This window comes from Heteronotia binoei, chromosome 21 (genome assembly GCF_032191835.1).
Source record: "Heteronotia binoei isolate CCM8104 ecotype False Entrance Well chromosome 21, APGP_CSIRO_Hbin_v1, whole genome shotgun sequence".
Lineage (NCBI taxonomy): Eukaryota > Metazoa > Chordata > Lepidosauria > Squamata > Gekkonidae > Heteronotia > Heteronotia binoei.
In genome coordinates, this window is record NC_083243.1 from 86399750 (window position 1) to 86426079 (window position 26330).

The 26330-nt window shown below is 40.9% G+C and overlaps 1 protein-coding gene across 3 annotated transcripts in view; it reads right to left on the minus strand.

The window, feature by feature from the left end:
* PCNX1 (pecanex 1) overlaps positions 1-26330 on the minus strand; it is a 181838-nt gene that overhangs the window by 108966 nt on the left and 46542 nt on the right. For all 3 annotated transcript variants that reach the window (XM_060263208.1, XM_060263210.1, XM_060263209.1), the window contains exons 5-6: positions 13890-13979; positions 6373-8058 (exon numbers count right to left, since the gene is read on the minus strand). In XM_060263208.1, coding sequence (XP_060119191.1) covers positions 6373-8058; positions 13890-13979 — 1776 coding nt within the window. The remainder of the gene's footprint in view (positions 1-6372; positions 8059-13889; positions 13980-26330) is intronic.

Sequence of the window (26330 nt, forward strand, 5' to 3'; positions counted from 1 at the left end):
TAAATATTGTACAACCTGAAAGGGAGATGGTTAGAAAAGGGGGGGCACTTTAAATGCGGGGCCTGTGGAGCTTGTGGTCTCTCGCTGCAAGTGTCTGTGTTTGTGCATCCAGAGACTGAATACAAGATATATCTAAAGGATGTCACCACCTGTGCTACACAGAGATATAGTTATGTGATTCTGTGCCTGTGTAAAAAACTGTATTTGGGATCCACCACACGTGCTATTCGTACATGTGTGTTGGAACATAAATCGAGACTGAAGAATCGTGTGGTAGATGCTCCTTTGGTGGAGCACTTCAATCGGTTTAATCATGATCCAGACTCTTTACGTTTTTGTGTACTTCTTACGTTTCCAACGCGTTTGCAAGGTAGGATGGATTGCAGTAGATGGTTACATCAGCAGGAAATGCGTATGATCTTTAAATTGGAGACGATGTTTCCTCGTGGTCTAAATAGTGATTGGGATTTAGCATGTATTTTATAAAACATACTGTTGGCATGTGCTTTGGACATCTGTTCATAATAAGTTTTTAGCATTACTGTAGCTGGGTACTTTGTAACTTTAAGGAACATTTTGAATGGTTGCACCTGCTGCATATAAGCCATTTAGCATGATTCATTGTAGCACCTGGTAGGTGTTCGTTTAAACATGCTGGCTGTTTGGCCTAATACTTAAGAGAAATTGCTAAGAGGTTTGCTGATTTTATTCAAGGTTTAATATGTTTTTATGGCTTATGTGCACATGGTTTTATTGTATATTATTGTGTATTATTTATGTTATTCAGGATTATTGCAGTTTGAAGAAGCTCATGAGAAACACGGGTTCAGTACGACCTTGTCCTTGGAAACTTGGATTATTGGCTGCATTTTTTGACAAACATTAAACATCTGGAGTACTACACCAGGATTTCATGGAATGAGATGGGAAATTTTACCACAGGACGAAGGACTCTTGGTGCTGATGCTTCCTTTTTCTTTAAGGACTAAAAGTTATGGTTGTTTGGTAATTTATGATGGTGGAATTTATATGAGTATGTTTATTTTTGTTGACTTTGTATAATTCAATAATAGAAGCTGGTTTTCACGGTGGGTTATGTACCTTTATTTTTCTGCTACTGTTCAGCAGCAGCCACCCTATGACAGCCACTGTGGCACAGGAATTAGGACTTCAGAGTGGAATCTGTCAGATCCAGGTTCTTGCTATGGAAGCTGACTGGGTGATTTTGAACCAGTCAGACTTCTACCCAAACCTGCCTCACACGGTTGTTGTTCAGATCACATGGGGGAGAGGAGAATGATGTAAACTGCTTGGTCCTCCCCCCTCCCTGTGAAGAAAGAGTGTTATTTTCCTATGGAGAGGCTGCAGGGAGGAGGAAGGCAATGGAAACCTGAAGTTAGAGGAGCAGATAAAGGGAAAGAAATAGGATGCCAACTCCAGGTTAGGCCATTTCTGGAGATTTAAGTAGTGGGGCCTGGAGGGATAGGACCTCAGACAGGTACAATGCCATTTCCTCCTGGGAAACCACTGGAGATCACTCAGATTTACAGTTCCTCTCTAGATGGCAGAGATCATCTCCCCTTGAGGTGTGTGTGGGGAGTCAATGCTTTCACTTGGGTGGGTAGGAAGACAGCAAGAGTGGTGGGCACTCACCCTGAGCCTCCTTCTAGAGCCCGTTGTATTTTTTATCACAATGGGCCTTACTCCTAGAATTCACATAACTACTGATTGATAGCCAGTTCTTTGATGTGAATCAAAAAGAATCCAGGGATTACTGTGAAGCGTTAAAATATAAATCACAAGTTCAGAGTACATAATCATAATTAGAAGCACTGTTTTTTTTAAAACCGAAGCACTTACCACTGCAATAAAAAACAAACAACCTCCCATGGTCTTTTATTTAATCTCTCTGTAATCTGAGGTACAGATTTTATCTCAATCATATTACAATTCTTTTTTTTTTTACCTCTGCAAACTCTCTACCCAGTGTTCTGAGCACAAAAGTTCTTTTCTTTTTTTGCTTCCACATACATTTTACAAGGACCAAACTACATGATATGCCCAACAGGTCAGAAAATCGAAAGCTGTGCACATCTGCTGAAAGAATGGTTACAGCAGAATCAGGGCCGGCTCGACCACTAGGCAAACTAGGCAGTTGCCTACAGTGCCGGGAGCGTGGGGGTGCCAAATTGGGCTCCCCCCTCCCAGCGCCCCAAGCAAGCACCTAGTTTGCCTGCCTCCACCGGCCACCACCACTGCTATCGCCCGCCCCTCCTTTCCCTTCCCTGCCATCTCTCCTTTACCTTCCCTTCCCCTCCCCACCGTGATCACAGTGTGCCGTGTGGTGAGGGCAGTGGCACCCCCTTCCCTTCCCCACGCTTTCACAGCCAGCGGCACCTGTCCTGCTGGCCCAACACAGCGTGAATCTTCTCTTTAGAAGCATGGGGCTGAAGTAAAGGTTTGACTCCCCCTCCCTTCTGGTTCCGAAAAGGAAGGGAGGAGAAGCCTTCACTTCAGTCTCATCTTTCTAAAGAGAAGATTCACGCTGCATCAGGCCAGCAAGGCCCAGGTGCCGCGGGCTGTGAATGTGCGGGGGTGGGGGGGGAGAAAGGAAACAGGTGCCACCATCTCCTCGCACCGCACTGGGGGGAAGGGGTGCAATGAAGCGTGGCGTTGCGTTGCAGCAGGGCACCTGCCTGGGGCACCACCCCACTTGAGCCAGCGCTGAGCAGAATGTCCACATTGAACAGGTAGCGAGGAAGAACTGTACCATCTTGTCACTTAGACAAAAGTCAGTCATTTATCAATGCTTGAAGACCAACAGGCCATAAGCATACAAAAGGATTATATTAATATACAGACAATATAGATATATAATATAAAAATGTAGATATAGAATTTTACTTTAGGAAATGATACCATTAAATGCCACAGACAAAAATTTTGCAGCTGCCAGAATCACACTTGGATCAATGCTAGTATTTTATCACTTAAACAAAAGCTAGATGCCTCAAACTATTATCACCAAGTAGATTAAATGTTCCATTACAGAACTGATAGTGAAATACACTGTTAAATAGAATAAAGAATGCAGGAGATTAGGCTCAACTCCTAACTTTGGGGAGACAACCTCAATCCAGTAAAATAATCTGGGTAAGAAAACACATGGCTAAGTTTTTTTTTTTAAATGTTTGTTACTCCTAAATAACCTAGAAATGATCAAAGACTGAGAGGGGAAAAATGAGTATGTTCTCAAGAAAAACAGGACTGCTTTCAGTATAATTCCAAGTCAAAAATGGTGAGGGACAGCAGAAAGGAATAGACATCAGAGATGAGAAGTTTCTGACCATTTCAGCAGCAAGAAAATCTTCAGAGCAGCTTTTCTCATTGAATGCATGTCCCCTTCCTTAACTTCCAAATTTCTGCTATAATTCCACAAGGACTAGAATAGAGGTACACTTCCATCCTACTTAGAATTCCCATTTAATTGGCAGCAGTGCTCTTCAAAGCAACTATGAATTTACATAAGGTATGATAAGATGAGAAATACTGATAGATCAAACACTAGTTTATGATACTAGAATGATTTACATCCCATTCATTTCAAAAGTTGTATCATAAACTTTTGTGCACAAAGCCCTGATTATATCTGCAGACCAATTCTGAGACTCTTGACATTGGGATTATAAACAATTTAGGCCACTATTCTGAAGTTTTTAATAAGGTACTGAAATTATCCCTCTCTACTTAGGTACAACTAATATCTGATCTGTTCCTCTTTGCAAAGTATACGTCAGAATGAACACTAATCAAAAGTCCTAGTATTTTCTGCAGCAATGATTTACTAAAGCTCTATTATAGGTTATTTTACTAGTTGACCTACTTCTGATGTACTGCTACCCAATATTCTAACCATAACATTTCTTGCACACGTGAATTCCCACCCATTTCAATTGGGGGCTAACTATGGTTACCATAGGTATGTTTACAATGGCACTTCTACTGACAATGGTTAGCTCCAACTAGTTGCAAACTCACTTCTAATCATGACTGGAAGACTAATGTACATAAGTCAGTGGGACACTCCGTATCTCCCTAATACAGTTAGGAGTTCAGGTGATATTATATCTGTATAATTTTATCTATTACAAAGAATCTGGTCAGAGAAAAAGTGAAAGCTTTACAATATTACTAGTTTAAATTCAAGTTAAAATTTCTGCTAGCGAAAAACTGCAAGCCAAAAATTTGACTGAATTTTTACATTCCACAGTAGAAGCATATAAGGCTGCAAAGGCATAATAAAAGCGGAAAGACATTCTCAAATGTAAGTTATCTGGGTCTGCATCACTAGTTCTTATGCCATTTTATAGCTATTCTTCACAAAATGGTAACAGTTACAAGCAATATATTCTGCCAACTGCATATTTAAGATTCCCAGATGAACGTCTGTGACATATAGAATATAATGGGGGTTTTGAAATTAAGAAAAGCAAAAACACTACAAATATTCATACAAAGTTTCACTTCAGTGACAGAGTATGTAGAAGCATAAAACTAGGCAGCCACTTTGAGGTCCCAGTGATTCTCTCACCTGTTTTTAATAGATTGGTACAGTGCATGTTCACTTTTTGGTTAATATGTTGGCCAGTCAATGTGCTGGCATGGCAGTCATTGCTGAGTTTACCATCAGGTGGAAAGCATAATGGAAGAACCATTAGTATGAACAGGTGCCACCACTTGGAAGCGGCTGTGATGCTCAAAAAAAGGAGGAGGTAATACAATCATGCCAATTGGTAGCTACAACAAACAGTCCACGTTCAAAGTTCTTTCCAGTCTCGAGTCATGAGGAAAGGTGGGACATAAGTGTTTTAATTTTTCTTTTTCAAAAATGTATCTGATGTCTCTCCATCTGCAAAAGCTGACAGCTACATGTACAGCTGGTTCTTATGCAGGATGCTTCTAAATGAATGCCTCCTGGTCATGAACTCTTAAGAAGGGGCTGCTTGAGAGAGTCTCATGGTACATGGAGAGGCAGCATAAAATCGTCCTAAATAATCAGCCCTATGCCTGTGAGACTTGTATTCTTACACACACAAAAACCCCAACACTGAGAATAATAAAAAGGAAAGGTCTGAACAGTAAAAGATGAGTCACCAGCCTAGGTTTAGGACAAAATGATCTAAGTAAAGCTTAATAAGACAATATTATACTTTAAAGACCATACAGCAGTGATACAAGCAGGAAAGGGAGAGAACTGATTTCACACAACAATTACTTCAGCCAATTGTACATACCACCTTCAGTACAAGAATTATATACAATTACACAATTCACAAGTTAAAAGCAACTCATTTACACAGTTTGCACTGTATCAGCATTAATGTAAAATATGAAAATTACACCCACATTATCAAAGTAGTAGCTTAGTGATTATGAATATTAACTGTGGGCAAATGTTATTCTTCTAATCAGAACCAACTGACAAAGCTAAATCATATGTTGCATACATATTGGCCACAATAGCAAGATGCTAAAATCACTTTTTATAGGGAAAAGCAAGGAGACCCTTCCTTTGAGCAACAGTGGCAAAAGTACATGGGCCAGAGTGCCACATTATGACTGGGAAGACCTTGGATCCAAATCTTCACTCTACCATGAAGCTCACAGGTGACTTTGGGGCAGCCACTTTCACAGGGTTGATGTGAGGATAATACAGAGAGGCGAGGGAAACCATTTGAGCTTCTTGGAGGAAGGGTAGAATAAAAATCTAATATACAGATACAGAGGTCTTGTATATAAGGTGCTATTGGCTTATAAACAGCACAGAGTTTAAACTAACCATTTAAAAATGGATCATGCACTTTAAACATGGTTAGGGCAAGCATTGTACTGAATATATTTATTTTATTTATACAATTGTTATTCTACCCTCCCTTACAAATGGGCTCAGGGTGGGGTACAATACAACAGCAAAACACACAAAAGCAATTTCATATAATTTAAGTTAAAAGCTAAACTATGTTATGGCGGCATACAGACTCAAAGGATATAGCTGTGTGTGACTCCAGATAGGGCCATCAAGATAATATACCAGATTAGAAGCTTGCACATACAGATATACCATACTTTCATATGACATTTGTTTTTAAAGACCCAATGAAGTAACACTACCTGCCTGCAAACATAAAAAGAAATGGTAATAGTATTAACATAAAGTAACTATATCGTATTCCACTATATTAAACACACCAAAAGACACTGGCCTCTATGTGAAGGCACTGGCTTAAAGGTCAGAAAACGGAACATAATTCCAATTAAAGAACAAAAGTAGCAGTTGGCAGCATTGTTGCATCTAGCATTCTGATTACTTACCAACAATTCCCTGTTCCTGTTCATCCCCTTCAGCGAACATAGCCTGGCTTGGTAAGCTATTCCGAGAGCGAGTGACTGATTCTAGTTGTGACGCCCGTCCTAACAGAGATAGCTCATCAAGCACCTCTCCCTCTTTGGCTTCTAGATCAGATTTAGAAGTTGTTAGCTGTTTTATGGTATCTGGCATCATTAGATTTGGATCATTCAGGCAGGCCACAGTACCACTGTCCAAGCTTAAAACCCTGGTACGACTTTTGGCACTGTTTGCACTGGAAGTCCGTCGTGTTGAATGTTTTTTGCCATTTACCTCAGAACCCAAGTGGATTTTGTAAGAGCTTTCAAAGTCTGTGCCCCTTTCTTTTGCAGTATATTTGGTCTCAAGAGCATTGTACTTCCCATCAGGAGACTGACACGAATGGGAGGTGGTGCTGGAAGAGCTATCACTGCTAAACTGATGGGCTGACTGCATGCTTGAGGTCCTGCTCAAGTCACTTTGATCACTTGAGTCCTCATCATGACAAAAAACCGCACTGTGGGGTTTGGTGCCAGACACACCTCGGAAAGATATATATTCTTTGTGCCGACTCGTGTCAAAACTACTAGCCCGTTTTTTCCCCATCCTCCTCCTGCTGGACTTGTGAGCTGAAGCTGTTCGATGAATTAAGCTACATGATTTAGGCCTTACATCCCCCTCCTTTTGCTTGCCAACCATCTCCTTACAAGTCCTTGACTCAACCAAGGATGATTTCTCTTTCTGCTCATCTCTCTTCTCAGCTGGCTTCCCATGAGGCTGGTCTGATTGTGTAATCAGTTCATTGGCATGGGGGTTCTTATTTGCTTCTTCTGAAGCAGAACTACTAAGAGTTCTCTGATTAAGCATCTCCTCTGATGCATTTGAACCCCTTTTCTCTTGTATGTAACTGCCGATGCTCGTTTCTATAGCAGTTCCTTCACTACTAGTCCTTTTGTCAGTAGCAAAACTGCAATCATCAGACTCAACAGCGCAGTCCTTTTTCTTGCTGCTTTTCTTCTCCTCCTTAGGTGACTGCTCGTGGTCTGACAATACACTTTCTATGTGAGTTGAGCTAGTCTGCTCACTTTTGTAGCTGCTAACAGTACTGATTGTGTCACGATCAGTTCCACTGCAATAGCTCTCTGTTGAGCCACTGCTCCGAGTACTCAGACTTCTGAGACTGTCTGCACTTTTGTCTGCTTTTAAAGATTTGCTCTTGCTGCTTTTGGACAGCAGCTGTGGGCTGCTACACTTGAGAATATCATCCAGTTGAAAGACTCCAGAAATACAGGAGTTCTCAGCTAAAGATTCTTTGGATCCAGATCGAGGCTTGGAAGCTTCTAACTCACTGACAGGATCAAGGCCTCTCCTCTGCTGATAAAGGGGAAAGTCACTTAGTGACACATCTGGAAAAGCGACAGCTGAGCTAGAAGTTCTTGGCACTCCTCGAGGTCTATGGTCTTTCCTATAGGAGTGTGAATGCAATGGAACAAGAGAAGCCATTTCCGTGTCACATGAATTAGACAGAGACTGACTGGCAAGCTGATTATTAGGGAGGCACACTTTGTCACTGCTGTCCCTTGGTATCTCCTGTCCAGATGACAACGATGGTTGGATGGATACAAAGGAATCAATGGAGACCAAATGGAAAGTCTTTTGATCAGCTGCCAAATCTGTTTTAAAAATATATAAAAAGAAAACAGTTGTTCTTTGGAAAACATTTATATAAATTAAGTTGTATTTCATATGCTTGCAGCCTAATATATTCCAAGTCAAATATCGACTATATGATGTGGAAACATAAATATAATTACAGTTTGCATGTTCACATTAAACAGTTACCCTAAGTTTTATAGTAAATCCTCATTTCATTGAACATTGCTTAATTTCATGTGCTGTAGATATCACTGCACTACACCCACAGCCCTTATGAGTTTCACTTTTTTAATTACCTTCTTATGTAAAAGCAAATCTTATTTGTGAACAGAGTCCATCAATACAACATGTAATGATAACAGAGTTTACTAGCACATGAATTATAGTAATGCAAGCAATGAAAGATCTATTCAGGCATATGCCCAAGGCAGCTCTTTTCACTTATTAGTGCTGTGGTCTTGCATGCACCATGTTGGAAGAGAAGATAACTGGCTGTGCTGTGTTAATCAAATGTGGCAAGCGCCTAATCAAGTGATTGATGAGTAACTGTTCAACAAACAAGCACAACACCACCTACTTTATTTGTTACAGTCTCTCAGTAGTGAGGGCCATGCTCAGACCCAGGACTAAAACAGAGTTCAGTTTCCTCCTTAAAATTGTCATGCTTCAGCAGCCCCAAAGGATAGTTGCTCAGCATGCTACTTCAGATGAAGAAGCCAACCAAAATACGATGTTTGTTCTTTTTGAAATAAGGGAAATGCATCAGAGAACAAAATCAAATTGTGTTTCATTTTCAGATGCCAAGAGGTTTATTTTATAGGTTTTACTTTCCTAACAACAGTAGTAACATTTTATTGCTCTGTAGAAATCAAGTCTATCATCAAGCAATGAGCAATGAGCTTCAATCCCTACCTTTTCCCAGCATGATTGCCATTTACAAATCTCCCCTGACAGAAGCCCAACATATCAGAATCAAGGTTAACCAGAAGCATGCAGAATAGATAGCTATGGGAATGAAGGATAGCATATTTGAAGCCAGAAGATGAGTTCTCAGTTGAGGGCAACTGCAATTCATTATGCAATCACACAATAAATAAATAAACTCAAGCAAAACCTCTTCCAAATCAATACATCATGGATACTTTCTAACTATGTTTACATTTAGGAAGTGATATTCAATCAGCAAACCAAGATGTTCACACAGGACTTAAGATGACCCAGATGGCAGTCTTTTGCTTTTTAGGGAAGTAGATCTGCACTGGTTCATGCCTATGTTCACAGTATATGGTTAATTACAAAAAACCCCCTAAGCCTAGGCCTTTGTCTTGCTGAGTGTGCTGGGAGGTTAATACTTGCAGTGGGCTTCCCTGAACTGACTATAATGTGTAGGGAATGGACATAAACCAGGAAAGGGAAGGTTCATTCAACCATGAACCTTCATGGACCTTCCCATTTACAGAATTGGTTTATTTCATGAGGTTCATGATGTGGCAGAACAGCACCCCCCCCCCCTGCAGGGTAGAGACACCAAACTTGCAGCAGGTCTTCAGCTGACTCTCCTCTATTTGGTGAGGACTGGATTTAGGGGGGCAAAGTTACACTCCCCCCCCCAAAAAAAGCAGATGCCCCTAGAATGAGCTCTCTGAGGAAATCAAACAGACTCCCTGCAAGCTAGAGGCATCAAACTTGCAGAGGTGTTCAGAAATAAGTATGGGGAGCGGTGGGCAACCAGCAACTAAGCCTCTCCATCCTGTGTGAGCAGAGTGACCGGTGGCTCAGAGTCCTGAGTAAGCACCAAACATCCCCAACCCCACTGTTCACAGAAAGAATTACTTCAAGTTTCCTTCCCTCTTTGTCTCTGCCCGTAACTAATGCTCAGAGTCCTGAGCCCACTCCACCTCACATAATCCTAGACAGACAGAGCCAGTTGCAAAGCCCAATATGGGGGTCCTCAGCTGAGGAACCAATGAAACTAAGCTCCTTTGCTCAGCGTGAACAGAAGGACAGGTGCCTCAGAGCCCTCAGTAAACACCAAACACCCCCAACCCCACTGTTCACAGGAGGAATGACTTCCAGTTCCCTTCATCTCCATCCCTGCCTCTAACTAATATGCAGCTAACAACAGCGGCATGTGAGATGGGGGTATATAGCATCCTCCCATACAGCAGAATGGGAGCTCTCTTATGAGAGCCAGTTTGGTGTAGTGGTGAAGTGTGCGGAGTCTTATCTGGGAGAACTGGGTTTGATTCCGCACTCCTCCACTTTCACCTGCTAGCATGGCCTTGGGTCAGCCATAGCTCTGGCAGAGGTTGTCCTTGAAAGGGCAGCTGCTGTTAGAGCCCTCTCCAGCCCCACCCACCTCACAGGGTGTCTGTTGTGGGGGAGGAAGGTAAAGGAGATTGTGAGCCGCTCTGAGACTCTTCAGAGTAGAGGGCGGGATATAAATCCAATATATTATTATTATTATTATTATTATTATTATTATTATTATTATTATTATTATTATTATTAGTGAGAGAGCTCTCTTAAGGCCATCTGGATTTGATGTGCAAGCATTTTGTAGCACAGCCCTAAAAACCTTTCTGGGAGTAAGTACTACTGAATAAAAGGTAAAGGTAAACCCCTGTGCAAGCACAGAGTCATTACTGACCCATGGGATGATATCATATCATGCCATTTTATTGGCAGACTTTTTGTTCTGGAGTGGTTTGCCATTGCTTTCCCCAGTCATCTACATCTTACCCCCAAGCAAGCTGGGTACTCATTTTACCGACCTCGGAAGGATGGAAGGCTGAGTAAGCTTTGAGCCAGCTACCTGTACTTAGCTTCTGCTGGGACTGAACTCAGATTGTGAGCAGAGCTTGGATTGCAGTACTGCAGCTTATCATTCTGTGTCATGGGGCTCCTGTCCTATTAGAACATAACATAAGGACATAAGAGAACCCTAACCACAGTATGGTGTTAGTGAAAAAAAAAATACAAAGCTTGGGCTAATTGAGATTAACTGTTATCAGAGGCACCTGTACCTTCCAGCCAAGTTTTGTTCACACATGTCAAATCAATACTTTCCATCTCAGATCAAATACTGGCTTCTAAGTTACTATTTGCAGACCTGGTAATAATCCTGAAGGTCAACATGAGGTGACTAAGAGTTCTGCTGAATGGGATGGAGACAATGTTTTGAGCACCGCTGGTGGAAAACTCATGAACGTAAGAGAAGCCATGTTGGATCAGGCCAATAGCCCATCCAGTCCAACACTCTGTGTCACACAGTGGCCAAAAAACCCAGGTGCCATCAGGAGATCCATTAGTGGGGTCAGGACACCAGAAGCCCTCCCACTGTTGTCCCTCCCAAGCACCAAGAATACAGAGCATCACTAGCCCCAGAGGCCAATTCCACACTAGAACTTTAATCCTGGTTCAGCCCTGTCCCTAAACTGATTTTCTACACTAGAATCATAAACTCATAGAGTTGGTTTCTATGATTCCAAGTGTAAGTTTGGGGACAGGGCTAAACCAGGATTGAAGGTCTAGTGTGGAATTGGCCAGAGTTTCAACAATATGCTGTGGCTAATAGCCACTGATGGACCTCTGCTCCATATGTTTATCCAATCCCCTCTTGAAGCTTGCTATGCTTGCAGCCACCACCACCTCCTGTGGCAGTGAATTCCATGTGTTAATCACCCTTTGGGTGAAGAAGTACTTCCCTTTATCAGTTCTAACCTGACTGCTCAGCAATTTCATTGAGTGCCCATGAGTTCTTGTATTGTGAGAAAGGGAGAAAAGTACTTCTTTTTCTATCCTGTGCATTATCTTGTAAATCTCTATCATGTCACCCCTCAGTCGACATTTCTTCAAGCTAAAGAGCCCCAAGCATTTTAACCGTTCTTCATAGGGGAAGTGTTCCAAACCTTTAATCATTCTAGTTGCCCTTTTCTGGACTTTTTCCAATGCTATATCATCTTTTTTGAGGTGCAGTGGCCAGAATTGTACATAGTACTCCAAATGAGGCCGCACCATTGATTTATACAGGGGCATTATGATACTGGTTGATTTGTTTTCAGTTCCCTTCCTAATAATTCCCAGCATAGCACTGGACTTTTTTATTGCAGTCGCACACTGTCTCAACATTTTCAGTGAATTATCTACCACGACCCCAAGATTTTTCTCTTGGTCAGTCTCCGCCAGTTCACATCCCCACCAACTTGTATTATAGTTAGGATTATTGGCCCCAATGTGTGTTACCTTGCACTTGGTCATGTTGAACCTCATTTACCATGTTGATGCCCACTCACCCAGGCTCGGCAGATCCCTTTGGAGTTCCTCACAATCCTCTCTGGTTCTCACTACCCTGAACAATTTAGAGTCATCCACAAACTTAGCCACTTCACTGCTTACTTTCAACTCCAAATCATTAACGAACAAGTTAAAAAGCATCGGTCCCAGTACTGAGCCCTGCAGCACCCCACTGCTTACCACCCTCCACTGAGAAAATATTCCGTTTATACTCACTCTAACAGGTAAGTGAGACTACATATTTCCTTATAGAACTCATGTTGAGTCTTCCTCAGTAATTTTTGTTCATCAATGTACCTACTATTGAATAACATTTGACTTATTTTGGAGTAGATCTGCTTAGAATTACTCCCTAAACTACCTTAAAGCAATCTGACTGAATCCCTCTGTCCTCAGCACTCATTTCAGAAGTCTTTCTCTGCTCAGCTGATGCTAACCTATCAGATTGCATAAAGAATAAACTTACTTAAAGAATAAACCCTTCACAGTCCTTCAGCTATTTGTACAGCGCTTCTGAGCTTCTTAAAAGTGCAGTCTGTCACACCACTGCAGCCTGTCGAGCTTTGGAGAGCCACTATTGGTGTTTCCAGGGCTGCATAAGTCCATTCCCACCACTGCTTTGACAATCGTAATTAACTGACACCAGGGTGTCTGCTGCAGATGCTGCCATCACGCCCCACCATGAGACGCCTGAACCGCCGAAAACCACAGAACCTCCGAAAACCACGTGGAGGTCATTGAGACAAGATCACATGGATTTTAGTCACAATTTTAGGTTCGTGGGCAGGTTCGTGCCCATCCCTAGTAATGTGCAAATTTATTTAGTAATTTGTATGGTCTAACACTGCAGGGGCACATAGACATATAAAATCTGAGAGAACTCAACCCTGACAGTTGCAGTGATTTGATGTTTGGTATTTTCAGGCAAAATCTTTTACAGCAACTCCAAGACTTGGAGGTCTCCAAGTTTTTTATATGTCTTTACCTGTGCACATCCAATTATGAATGCAATATGAATGTCATGCTAAATACAAAATATCATTGAACAAAAAAGCTGCAGATCTTCAAGCATGTAAAATGCCATATGGCTATGTGGGAAGATCACTTCGTTAAGTCTGAAGATACTCTTCCAAAACTCCTAGCACTGTTTCAGTCTCTCTCTCTCTTTCCCTCTCTGTGCAAACTATGCCCACAAAGATGAGAGTTACATCTATAAAACATACAAGTGCTCAGAGAAAGGCAAAATACACATATCCTCCTACTTGTATAGTTTGCCAGACAAACAGAACACACATTAAAAGGAAAACTTTTAAACAGAAAGGACTATCAGAAAAAAGCTGGGAGCTACACCATCACCATCCTTGCAGGCTCACACACGTAACCTAAATATGCAGTTCAAACCATCACTAGCGATGGCACAGATATTCAGGCAGACTGCTAATTTTGCAGTTAAAAAAATCATAATAGCATAATTTCAAAGCCCATTAAAGATCAGTAGTTACCAAAATGGCTTCTCAGATACTTTTATATGCAGCTGCTTATGATGTCTTACCTTGCTCTTCACTCCCATCTTTACAGAAGCTAGAACTTTGGCCAAGACTCAGACTGATGTCATCAGATGTTTTTGCAGTGTCAGTCTCACCTGTTCATGGAAAGAAGCAGTGAGTCTTCCAAAAGTACTACCTTGTAGGATTAATTAGAATGTATTTTTGAAAATTGTGCCGGCCGGCCGGAATTCCAAAATAAATGATACTGTTTTATTTTATGTACTAAATCAGGGTGGGTCTTCCGGTTTCGGTGGCGCAGGGTTGAAAGCGGCTCGGACCGATGCATCCTGAGCCACTTTCAAATCGGCAACTTTGAAGAGTCGCCCACAAAGGACGACTCAGCTCTGGGGCCCAGGAAGGGTTCCAGAAGGCTGGAGGACTGAGCGGTAGATCAGGGATATCAGTGGAGGTGGTTGTTCCCCAATCCCACTTTTCTCAAGCATCATCATGCCGATCGCCATTTTTAAATGGCAAGAGGGTCAGCCATGGGCTTCTTCTTCCCCTTCCTATTACTTTGCACTCCAGACTTTCAAGTTTCACATCTTCAGGATAAAAGACATTGAGCTTCTTATTGCTGTAAGTGATTTCCGCCCCCCCCCCCGCTACTGTCTTATGGATTGGTAGTATTTGCAGGAAAAGGAGAATCAGGAGCAGATTTAAGTAAGGCAAGAGACTGAGGAAGGGGGGGCGGGAACTCTCCCTCTTTCTTTTTCCAAGGCTTGCAAAAGTTTGCACAACCTGATATATGGAGAATACCTGCAATATGAGATCTCATCAACTTGTAATAGAAGATTGAATAACTGACTTGCTTTAAACTCCCTTTGGGGGATGAAAATGTTTTGCTTCTGGGGGAAGATGTTTTGCTGACAAGTGCACTTGGATGTGAAAGTTGTGGCTTAAAAATACTTTGACACCTAAATTCAAGTGCGTGGATTGAATTTATAAAGATTTTAAGAAACTATTAAAAACTGGTGGGTACCTGGTATTGATTATAAGACACAGCAGGATCTCTGGTTGTAAGAAAAGCACTCTGCAATTTTTTTAAAGTTTTTTTATTGTCTATTTCTGTGGATATAACTATTTTAACTGGTATTTTATTTTATTTTTCTTGTTTTGTGTGCATCTGTGGTTGAATTATTTTTTGGGATTTGATTTTAAAGATTTTTGGTTTGGACTTTTTTTTGTGCACCCTATATGCCTTTATTTTTGGATTTGCTGGGGTTTTTTTTCCTTTTTTGTCTGGATTACTGATTTTTTGTTTATTTTGGGGGCTCAGGCTTGGATTACAAATAGGGCATTCAGCCCTGGATTACAGATTTATACCTTGTAGTCTCTTTACCTGGATTATGGTTTTGTTTGATGCATTTGTGGGGGTTTTTTACTTTATTTTTGGGTTTGCTGGCTTTCTTTTACTTTGATCTGGATTACTGGTTTTTAGTTTGAATTTGGGTCTCATTTCTGGATTACAAATAGGATAATCAGCCCTGGATTATAGATTTATACTTTGTAGCTTCTATACCTGGAATTCAGCTGGAAGACTTGGTAGGATTTGGATTACAATTGAATTAGCTTTGCTGCACATAACAGACAATGGATGCAGTTCCAGTGAACTAATCTGAACTATTTTTCCTACTGACTATCTACCGTGGTGAACTGAAAAGGGGTGCTTATTATTATTTTTAGTATTGTTTTGGCTAACACAAACTGTTGATAGAAGCCAGAAGGTTGCTTTCATTTTTGAATTGCTTGATAATAAGGATATTTTTGGTGCAATCTAGTTTATCTGGTATAAACAGGAACACAGAGTTTCAAATCAAACATGGAAGAGGTGTTATTGGATTTTTGGTTGTGAGTGTCTTTATTTCAACAAGAATGAGTGGTCCCAAGGAAACTGTTAAAAAAAGGACAATAAAGAAGAAAAGCAAACATTTCTTTCACCTAACCCTCCATCTGGACCAGGCAAATTTATGCAAGGAAATATGAAGGAGATACAAGCTGCTTTAATGACTGCTATAGTACAACTAACAAGCAAAGTAGATAACATTAGTGAACAGATGGCAGAGATTAAAAAAGAGCTTTCGGAGAACACCAGACAGACAACTGAGACTAATAAGGCTTTAAAAATACTAGAGGGTCAAGTGACAGAATACTCAAAAGATGGAACATCTGGAAAAAGAACAGTCTACAACATTCTAGACTCTTACAACTGGAAATAGACAGAGCTGCATATATGTTGAGGTTTCAAAACATACCAGAAGAGGAAAATGAAGATTTACAGAAAATTTTAAGTGAAGCCTTGGCTGAAATTTTGCAGGTGACTCTTGAGAAGATGGAAGAAGAATTTGATCAAGTTAGACAGGTACCTTTGAGTTACACAAGACGAAACAAACTGCCCAGTGAAGTTCATTTGAGATTTACAAGAAAGATATTTTAAAATAAGTAAGAGATAGACCGATGATGATAGCTGGAAACATGGTGAAAATTCTGAGAGAGGTTCCCTGGCTGGTGAGACAAAAGAGGAGAGAATACCAAGAACTAACAGACTTTCTGAGAAGATAAATATCTTATATGTGGCTAATGCCAGAGAGCCTTATCTTTACATACCAGGAGAACAGACACAGGATTAATTCCATCTTTAAAGCTCAGAATTTTTTGGAAAGAATGAAGGAGAAAGAAGGCAAAGATAAGAAGGATGAAGAAGAGGAGGAGGGAGAAAGTTCTGGGAAAGAAAACCCAAGTGAACCACGGAGATACCATACAAGGCAACACTTCAAAAATGATAAGAAAGATAATGATAATTCAAATCCATAATGGCTTCAATAGTTTCAATTAATGTGAATGGACTTAATTCTCCTGCTAAAAGGAGGAAGACATTTAGATATTTGGCAAAATTGGAAATGGACATAACCTGCCTACAAAAAACTCATATTCTAACGAAAGACCAACATTTTTTGAAAAATAAAAAACTGGGCAATTTATTTACTGCAACAGACAAGTATAAGAAGAAACAGGGAGTGATAACATATATTAAAGATAAATTTAACCCACAATTGCGATTTGCCTCTGATGATGGAAAAATTTTATTCATGGAAATCACAGTGGATAATAAAAAAAATTTATTTGCAAATATTTATGCCCCAAATGATCACCAAGAGAAAATTTTCCAAGATTTGCATCTTAAATTATCAAATTTGGAGTATGCAGAATATTGTCTAATAGGAGATTTTAATGCAGTTTCGGATCGACAAGTGGACAAAAAAACACACAAACAGATGAAAAGTAAAGGTCTTCAGTTACCAATAAGCTTTTGGAAATTAGCAGAAGAAATAGATCTGGTAGATGTATGGAGACCAAGATATCCCAACTCTAAAGATTTTACTTACTAATCTTCCAGCCACCAAACTTGGTCAAGAATTGACATGTGTTGGCTTTCGGCAAGTTTGATTAAAGATCTAGTTGACATAGAAATTCAAACAAGAGTTATCTCATATCATAGCCCAGTAATGATAAAGCTAAAAGGTCTACGGAAGAGAAAGGTATGGAACTTAAATATCTCAATTTTGAAAGATAAAGACTTTCTAAAAGAATCCAAGGATGAAATGGAACACTTTTTCAAACAGAATATAACACAAGAAGTGAAGATGCAAGTAGTTTGGGACACTGTGAGAGCTTATTATAGGGGCTTTGCAATTAGATATAGTAGCAAGAAAAAGGAGAGAGCTGAAAATTTCCAAAATTTAATGTCACAAGCCGGAGAAGCTGAAAAGAATCTTAAAAAACAACCAACAAAATGTGAATTCCAAAAAAAGGTGAAAGAACTACAACATAAACTGAATTTAATTCTTATGGAAGAGATGGAAATTAAACTGAGGTATTCTAGACAAAAAGTTTTTGAACACGCCAATAAGCCTGGAAGGTGGTTGGGCTTATAGGATGAGAAAAGAGAAAGCCAAAAGAATAATCATGACACTAAAAGATGAGAACAATAAAGAGAAAAGTCAAAAGCAAGAAATATGTCAAATATGGAGTTTTATAAAAAATTATATGAAGAGAAGCAAGTTCAGAAAACACAGTTAGAAGAATATATTAAATAAAATAATCTCAACAAATTTACAGAGGAACAACAAAAAATTTTAAATGACTCAATAACAATAAGGGAGATTGGAGAGGCAATGACAGCTCAAAAGAATGGCAAAACACCTGGCCCAGACGGTTTACCTGCAGAATTCTATAAAGCTTATGCTTTTACCATTCAAGTGTCTCATTGAAAAGATTCAAGATGAAGGTCAAATACCAGCTTCATGGCAAGAAGCCACAATATCTCTGATCCCAAAAGAAAATAATTATTTGAAAGACATTAAAAATTATTGTACAATTTCCCTTTTAAATGCGGATTATAAAATTTTTGCTGCAATATTGGCACAACATCTGAAGAAGGTTTTACAATCTATAATACATTATGATCAAGCAGGATTTCTTCCTAAAAGATATTTGAAAGACAATGTCAGAACAGTTTGTAACATTTTGGAATATTATGAGAGTCATTCAGAGAAGCAATTGGCCTTAATTTGTTTAGATGCGAAGAAAGCCTTTGATAACGTTTGTTGGTACTTTGTGTTACAACAACGGAAAGGCATGGAATGTGGTGAAAATTTTTTGAGAGTAGTAGAAGCAATATATTCTTCACAAAATGCAATGGTGACAGTGAATGGCGAACTAACAGATGTTATTAAAATTCAAAAAGGTACAAGACAAGGCTGCCCATTGTCACCTTTACTTTTCATCTTATCTTTAGAGATGTTGAATAACCAAATAAGGGAAGATCCAAATATAAAGGGAGCTGTGATAAAAGATGAACAATATAAACTTAGAGCCTTTGCTGATGATTTAGTCTTTATATTAGAACAACCGATGGACTCAATTGACTGTCTTATAAATAAGATCAAACAATTTGGCCATTATGCAGGATTAAAGATTAACTATTATAAAAGAAAATTTTTGACAAAGAACATGACGATGGAACAAATTCAATCCTTCCAGCAGAAATCAGGATTTCTGTATGAAAACAAAATTAAATATTTAGGTGTTATTTCAAATAGATGCAGCAATCTAAAAGCAGATAACTATGATAAACTACTCAAAGAAATTAAAAAAGACTTGGGAAAATGGCACGATCTAAATTTATCTTTAATGGGAAGAATAGCTCTCATAAAGATGAATATTCTACCAAGACTATTATTCTTGTTTCAAACTATTCCAATATTTTTAAATAATGGACTTTTTCAAGAACTGAACAGGATGGTTGCCAAATATGTTTGGCAAGGCAAAAAACCTCGAATCAAACTAAAGACATTGCAGGATGCTAAATTAAGAGCAGGTTTGGGTCTGCCAGATTAGCAGTTATATTATAAAGCATCTGCACTTTTACAGGTAAGAGACTGGATACTTCTGAATGATAAGAGACAACTGCTATTAGAAGGTCATGATTTGACTATGGGATGGCATGCATATTTGTGGTATCAAAGACCGGCAGGCCATTACTATTTTAAAAACCATTGGTTTCGAAAATCTTTGTATCATACGCGGTCATAGTTAAAGTCAAGAATCTATCAAAAAATTCCAAGATGGGTTTCTCCAGTAGAAGCATTTACTCATCCAAATCTTCTAAAACTAAATCAGAATTATAGATATGACTTGTTGGGAAAAGACAATCAACTGAAAACCAAAGAAGAATTGGAAAATGTGGATATCAAAATGAACTGGTGGTTGAGCTTGCAAGTTGAATCTAGATATGCCAAAGACAAGGTGACAGGTTTTAATACAGAGAAATATGTATTTGACAAAATTTTGTTGGGTCCACAAGAAAAGTTAATTTCCAAATTATATGCATATCTACTTCAAATGAAGACACAAGACAAAGTTGTAAAGGACTGTATGATTCAATGGGCAAAAAAAATTGGCTATAATATTGCATTAGAAGACTGGGAGAGACTGTGGAAACTTAATGTCAAATTAACTAGGTCAGTAACTTTCAAAGAAAATCTATATAAGATGTTTTATAGATGGTATCTGACACCACAGAAACTGTATAAGATTTATACCAATATGTCCAATAAGTGTTGGAAATGTACTAAACAGATTGGTTCCTTTTACCATATGTGGTGGACATGTGAGATTGTGAAAGACTATTGGAAAATGGTGCATGAAATGCTACAGAAGATCATTAAGACACAGATTCATTTCAAACCAGAACTACTTTTATTGAATATATTCCCTGGGGACTATTCCAAAGAGATGAGACACTTGTTGGCACACTTTAATACAGCAGCTAGGATCCTTTTGGTGCAGAGATGGAAATCTCAGGAAATTCCCATGAAAATGGATCTAGTGGGAAAAGTTCTGGAAACAGCAGAGTTGGATTTCTTATTCCAGCTGTTGGCTGGAAAATCTAAAGCAGCAGCAAGAAAATATTGGATGAAATTCTGATTAGACAACCAAGACTCTTAAGATTTTCTGATGTTAACTTATTTTTTCTTATTTTTTCCCTGTATTTTATATTTTAAAATTTATCTGACTGGAATTATCAAAATTACTAGTTAATTTTAACAAAAGGTGTATGCCATAAAATTTGAAAATGGATTCTGTGCAGTTGAGATAAAATAACAGGGGACAATCCATGTTAAGAAATTATTGTAGAATTAAGCTGTTTGAAAGTATTCCTTTGCAAAATAATACCGGAATGTATTGTGGTTTTTATTCTTCCCACCCCCCCTTCCCTGTCTTTTCTTGAAACTAATAAAACTTTTTGAAAATCTAAATCAGGGGTGGGAAACTTCTGTCCTGAGGGCTGTTTATGGCCCTCGAGATTACTTGGTCTGGCCCTCGGGGATTGCTGGGTCAAGCCATGTGGCGGCCGGGCTGGGAGGCGAGGATTGTGGGGCCCAGCCACACTGTGCAGCAGCTTCCCCAGGGCCCAGCTGGTGGTAGCCACCACCAGTTCAATTTGCACTTGATTATCCCAGATGGTATGGCCTAATATGCTAATGAGTGTGTGACCTAATATGTTAATATTAGGGGATGTGGTCTAATATGCTAATGAGTTCCTGCCAGGATTTTTCTACAAAAAAAGCCCTGGACCTAGGCATTTGCCTAGGGTGGCAGGTCAGGGTGTGTTAGGCTCTTCCCACATGACTTCAAAGAGAAAAACAATTTACATTAATTTTGCCACCCTGAATCGTTCTCCCTTGGCAGAGCACTGTTTTTTAAGTTGATGATTCTGTATATATCCAAATGGCCCTTGGCAGAAAAAAGGTTCCCCACCCCTGTACTAAATAAACATGATAGCATGGTACTTCACTCCATTTTAGTGGTGCAACACTGCATTGCAATGGTATAGCAATCACAGTAAAACAGCACACCTAGAGATCATGAATTTATGTTGTACAGTTATAATGCTGATGCTGCAACTATATTGTTACAAGGCCAAAGTAGGGCAGAGATAGAGAGTGACAAAGCCTCAAACTGCTTTTGTCAGCATCCTAGTCACTATTCCACTATTAGCCGTACTTCTTATCTCAGCATTACACTCTATGCAGAAACATAAGAGCCATAGTTTTACATACATCCACTATTCACAATCCATCAGCCTCAGACCTCATTCTTACCAGGGAGCTGCAGCCGCTTACACAATATGTGCAGTCACATATGCTAAATAATGTAGTTTCAATCCACTTCAGAAACTGTTTGAAAGTGAATATGGCCATTTCACACAGCAAAATCAAGTTGGAAAGTGCCTTGAAAGACGATTGAAAGTGCATTATTGTGTATGTGTGTGTGAGAGAGAGAGTGAGTGAGAGAGACTAAACCCAATGATATCACATGGTGAGGATATCAAGGGCAAACAAAGATCCAATGTGAGTAATAAATTCTAAAATCTCTGGATGTCTCACCTTTCACATGGGAACTGTAGGGACTTGTGGCCTTTGACACCAACATTCTACCCACTAACACTGATGACTACCCACTAACACTGATGACAAAGCTGGAGTCCATTAGCACTTTTAAGACCAGGGGTGGCCAAACTATGGTTCGGGAGCCACATGCAGCTCTTTCATGCATATTGTGTGGCTCTCAAAGCCCCCACCGCCCCATTGGCTAGCTTGGAGAAGGCATTTGTCTCTTTAAATCACTTCTCCAAGCCAAGTCAAGCTATAACTTTATGTGTGTAGAATAGCCAGATGATCTTGCGACTGTCTGGTACCCAGAAGTTCTAGCTCTTTAAAGTTAAAACTGCTTTCTTTCCACCTCTCCATCTATTTGCCTTCCTTCCTTCCTTCCTTCCTTCCTTCCTTCCTTCCTTCCTTCCTTCCTTCCTTCCTTCCTTCCTTCCTTCCTTCCTTCCTTCCGGCTCTCCAACACCTGACATTCACATTTTTCAGCTCTCAAACATCTGATTTTTATTCTATGTGGCTCATACATTAAGCAAGTTTGGCCACCCCTGTTTAAGACCAACAAATTTTTATTTAGAATGTACGCTTTTGTGTGCATTCACACTTCACCAGACAACAAAATGGGGTACAGTGAGCAGTGCTACATATAGCCAGTGGGCAGTGGTTAAGCATGCAAAATAGTACAAAGCCAGAATCCAATTGCAAAATAGTGAAATTAACAAATTGAAAGAATAACAAGTTTGGTCTTGTATATGTAGCACTGCTCACTGTATCCCATTTCATCATCTGACAAAGTGTCTTGTTGGTCTTAAAAGGTGCTACTGAGCTCCAACTTTGTTCTATTGCGTCAGACCAACACAGCTATGCACCTAGAGCTAGTCATCTCATCCTATTCTGTTTTGGTGGCACACAATCTAAGAACATGTAGTAGATTAAACTATTGTTGAATATTAGTTCCTGTGCAACATCTTACAGTTGAAAAGCTATTATTATCCCCTGGCACCATAATTTCACCCAACAAGATCCACCTCAAATGAAGGTACTTGAAAGAATACAAGCAAGCATGCTAACAATAGCTCAGATCCAGACTAGTGTTTCTACAGGTACAAAGATTTTACACCACAGAGCACAACATGCTCATCTCCATACATCCACAGAACTCTGAAATGACCCTCAAAATATTGTTCCCAGGATTCTTGTTTCCAGAAATGTGGGGGGAGGGGGGATGGATTTGGGGCTGCTATGGGAAGAGGAAGGTTGGAACAGAAGATTCTTTTCACTTACCGTGAAGTCTTCCTTCTCGGTGGTCCCAGAGTGGGTCAGTCCTGACCTATGGGAATATAACTCCTCCTCTCCATAGGCAGGGCCAGCAAAATAAGTTCCTTCCAGGAGGGGGTGCTATTCCCCTTAACTTTCAGTTCGTCTTCAAGCCAGTTGACTCTCAACTAGAAACTAGAAAACAAACTGCAACCGAGGGAAGAAACACCACAGCAATATCTGTCGTCCCCTCCCAGACCCGGAATCAAGGAAGCATACACAAAATCATCCAACTTCCTTTATTCATAATGGTGGAACTGGACAGTTTGGTACAACCAAACCAGAATGCCCATAACCAATAACTCCCCATGTGCAATTACATGGTCCACAGTAAACCATGGGGAGGGACGGTGGCTCAGTGGTAGAGCATCTGCTTGGGAAGCAGAAGGTCCCAGGTTCAATCTCTGGCATCTCCAAAAAAGGGTCCAGGCAAATAGGTGTGAAAAGCCTCAGCTTGAGACCCTGGAGAGCCGCTGCCAGTCTGAGAAGATAATACTGACTTTGATAGACCAAAGGTCTGATTCAGTATAAGGCAGCTTCATATGTTCATATGTTCAAACTCAGCAGAAAGACAAATGCCCGAACTCGCGGGCCTCCCAGTGTATTGATGCAAAGACTGAGTCAATCCCAAACCGGGCGGGGAGGACTGACCCACTCTGGGACCACTGAGAAGGAAGACTTCACCATAAGTGAACAGAATCTTCCGTTCTCCAGTGGTCCCAGTAGTGGGTCAGTCCTGACCTATGGGATTTATAACAGCAGTTCCCGAGGGTGGGCCCACTCAGTCCTTTGGATCAAATAGCAGCCTGCAGCACCCTCCTACCGAATGCTGACACAGCTGAAGCGAGCTTATCAATATGGTAGTGCTTCGTAAAGGAATGAACGGAGTGCCAAGTGGCCGCTCTACACACCACCTCCATAGAAGGGAAAGCTCTGTAAGCTGCCGAAGTGGCTGCTCCCCTTAAAGAGTGAGCTGTGATGCCTGATGGAGGCTCCAATCCCCTGGCTTATATGCCTCAATGATGCAGCCTCGCAACCATCTACTAATTGTAGATTTAGAAATGGCTTTACCCAGGGCTCTGGCACTAAAAGAAACAAATAAGGAATCAGACGACCTTAGAGGCTTAGTTCTGTCTAAGCAAAAGCTCTGCGAACGTCTAAACAGTGCCATAGTCTCTCCTTTTCGAGCTGCAGATTGGGACAAAAGAAAGGAAGAATAAGCTCTTCTGATCTATGAAACAGTGAATTAACTTTTGGGACAAAGGCCGGGTCAGGTCTCAAGATCACCTTATCTCAGTGGAAAACACAAAGATCTTTGTGTATAGACAATGCCTTAATCTCAGACACCCTGAGTGCCGAAGTAATCCCCACCAAGAAAATCGTTTTAAAAGTAAGCATCTTTAAACTGCATGAAGCCATAGGCTCAAAAGGCTTGTGACTTAATGCCTCAAGCACTACATTCAAATTCCAAGAAGCGAACCTGTGTGCCTGCAGGGGATTAAGGAAAGACACCCCTCTTAAAAGCGTTTGATGTGTGAATGTTTGGACAGCAACTTGCCCTTCCTATCAACTCTTCCTTCCTTCACCACTGAAATGGCCGCTACCTGCCTTCGGAGGGTGTTGGTACTAAGTCCCTTCTCCAACCCCACCTGAAGAAAGGCTAGCACGTCTGCTATCTTAGCAGCCATTGGGTCTGCACTATTCTCCTGACACCAGGATACAAAGGTCTGCCAAGTGGCATTGTACACTCTATTAGTAGACATTCGTCTACAGGCCAGCATGGTATCTACAACCCCTTTTTGGTACCCCAACTCAGTCAGTTGCCTCCATTCAACTTCCACGCTGTGAGTCTTAGCATCTCCAGTCGTGGACACAGCACCTCTACCTGTAGCAGAAGATCCTTCCTTAGCGGAAATATCCAGGGTTTGGATACCCTGAGACGCATCGACTCCTAGAACCAGACCCTTCTCGGCCAAAAAGGTGCTATTACTATTACCTCCACCCCCAATTCCTGTACCCTGAGCAAAAACCTCTGCAGCACCTGGACTGGGGGAAAGGCATAAAGAAGAGTCTTGGGCCACTCTGTGTGCAATGCATCTGTGCCCATGGCCTTTTGAGTTTTTGTTCTTGACAGAAAGTTTGGAACTTGATGGTTTAGTTTCAACGCGAACAAGTCCACCTTTGGAAACCCGAACCTCTGGCAAACTTGACGGAAGAGCATCTTGTTCAGCGACCACTCCACTGGATCCAGGGTCTGACGGCTGAGCCAGTCCGCTAACACGTCCTTTCCCGCAATGTGTGTCACGTTCAGGGACTGAAGATTTGTCTCTGCCCAGTCCATCAGCAGAGTTGCTTCTCGCTGCAAGATTCTCAATTGCGTTCCCCCCTTGCTTGTTCACGAAGGCTTTCACCGTCATATTGTCCGTTTGAACAAGAACATGTTGGCCTTTCACTATGGAGCAGAGCTAGTCTGAATGCCCTCAGTTCCAGGACATTTATACTGTTGGCGGTCTCCTGACTTGACCAGCGCCCTTGAACCATCTGTCCTTTCGCATGTGCCCCCCCAGCCAAACAAGCTGGCATCCGTCATCACGACTGTTCAAATTGGTTCTCGCAGAGCCTGTCCGGCTTGGAACCGCCGTGGCGACAACTGCCATTGCAAGGCCACTTTCACCCGTTTTGGCACTCCTCCCTGGAGCAGCTACCTCTGAGCAATGGCTGTCTGGAAGGGACGTAGGAAGAACTGGATGGGTTGTGTATGGGAACATGCCCATTGCACAAGGTCCTGGCACGAGACTAAGAGTCCCACCAATTTTGCTGGAGTCATCACTTGTGTGGTTTTGGCCTGCAACACTGAATGGATCAGTTGTGTCGGTTTCGCTTGTCTTTCCTGGGAGAGGAAGACTCTGTCTTCCCTGGTATTGATCTGCACCCCCAGGTGAAGGATGGATTGAGCCAGTATGAGGGAACTCTTCTCCCGATTTATGACAAACCCGTGGGAGGATAGAACATCCATTGTCTCCTTCAGGGCCACCTTCGTCTGCGTAAATGATGGTGCCTTGACTAGGCTGTCATCCAGGTATGGAAACAATGACACTCCCCTGAAATGCAGGGCTGCCACTAGAGTCACCAGTATCTTTGTGAAGACTCTGGGTGAGGACTTTAAGTCGAATGGCAATG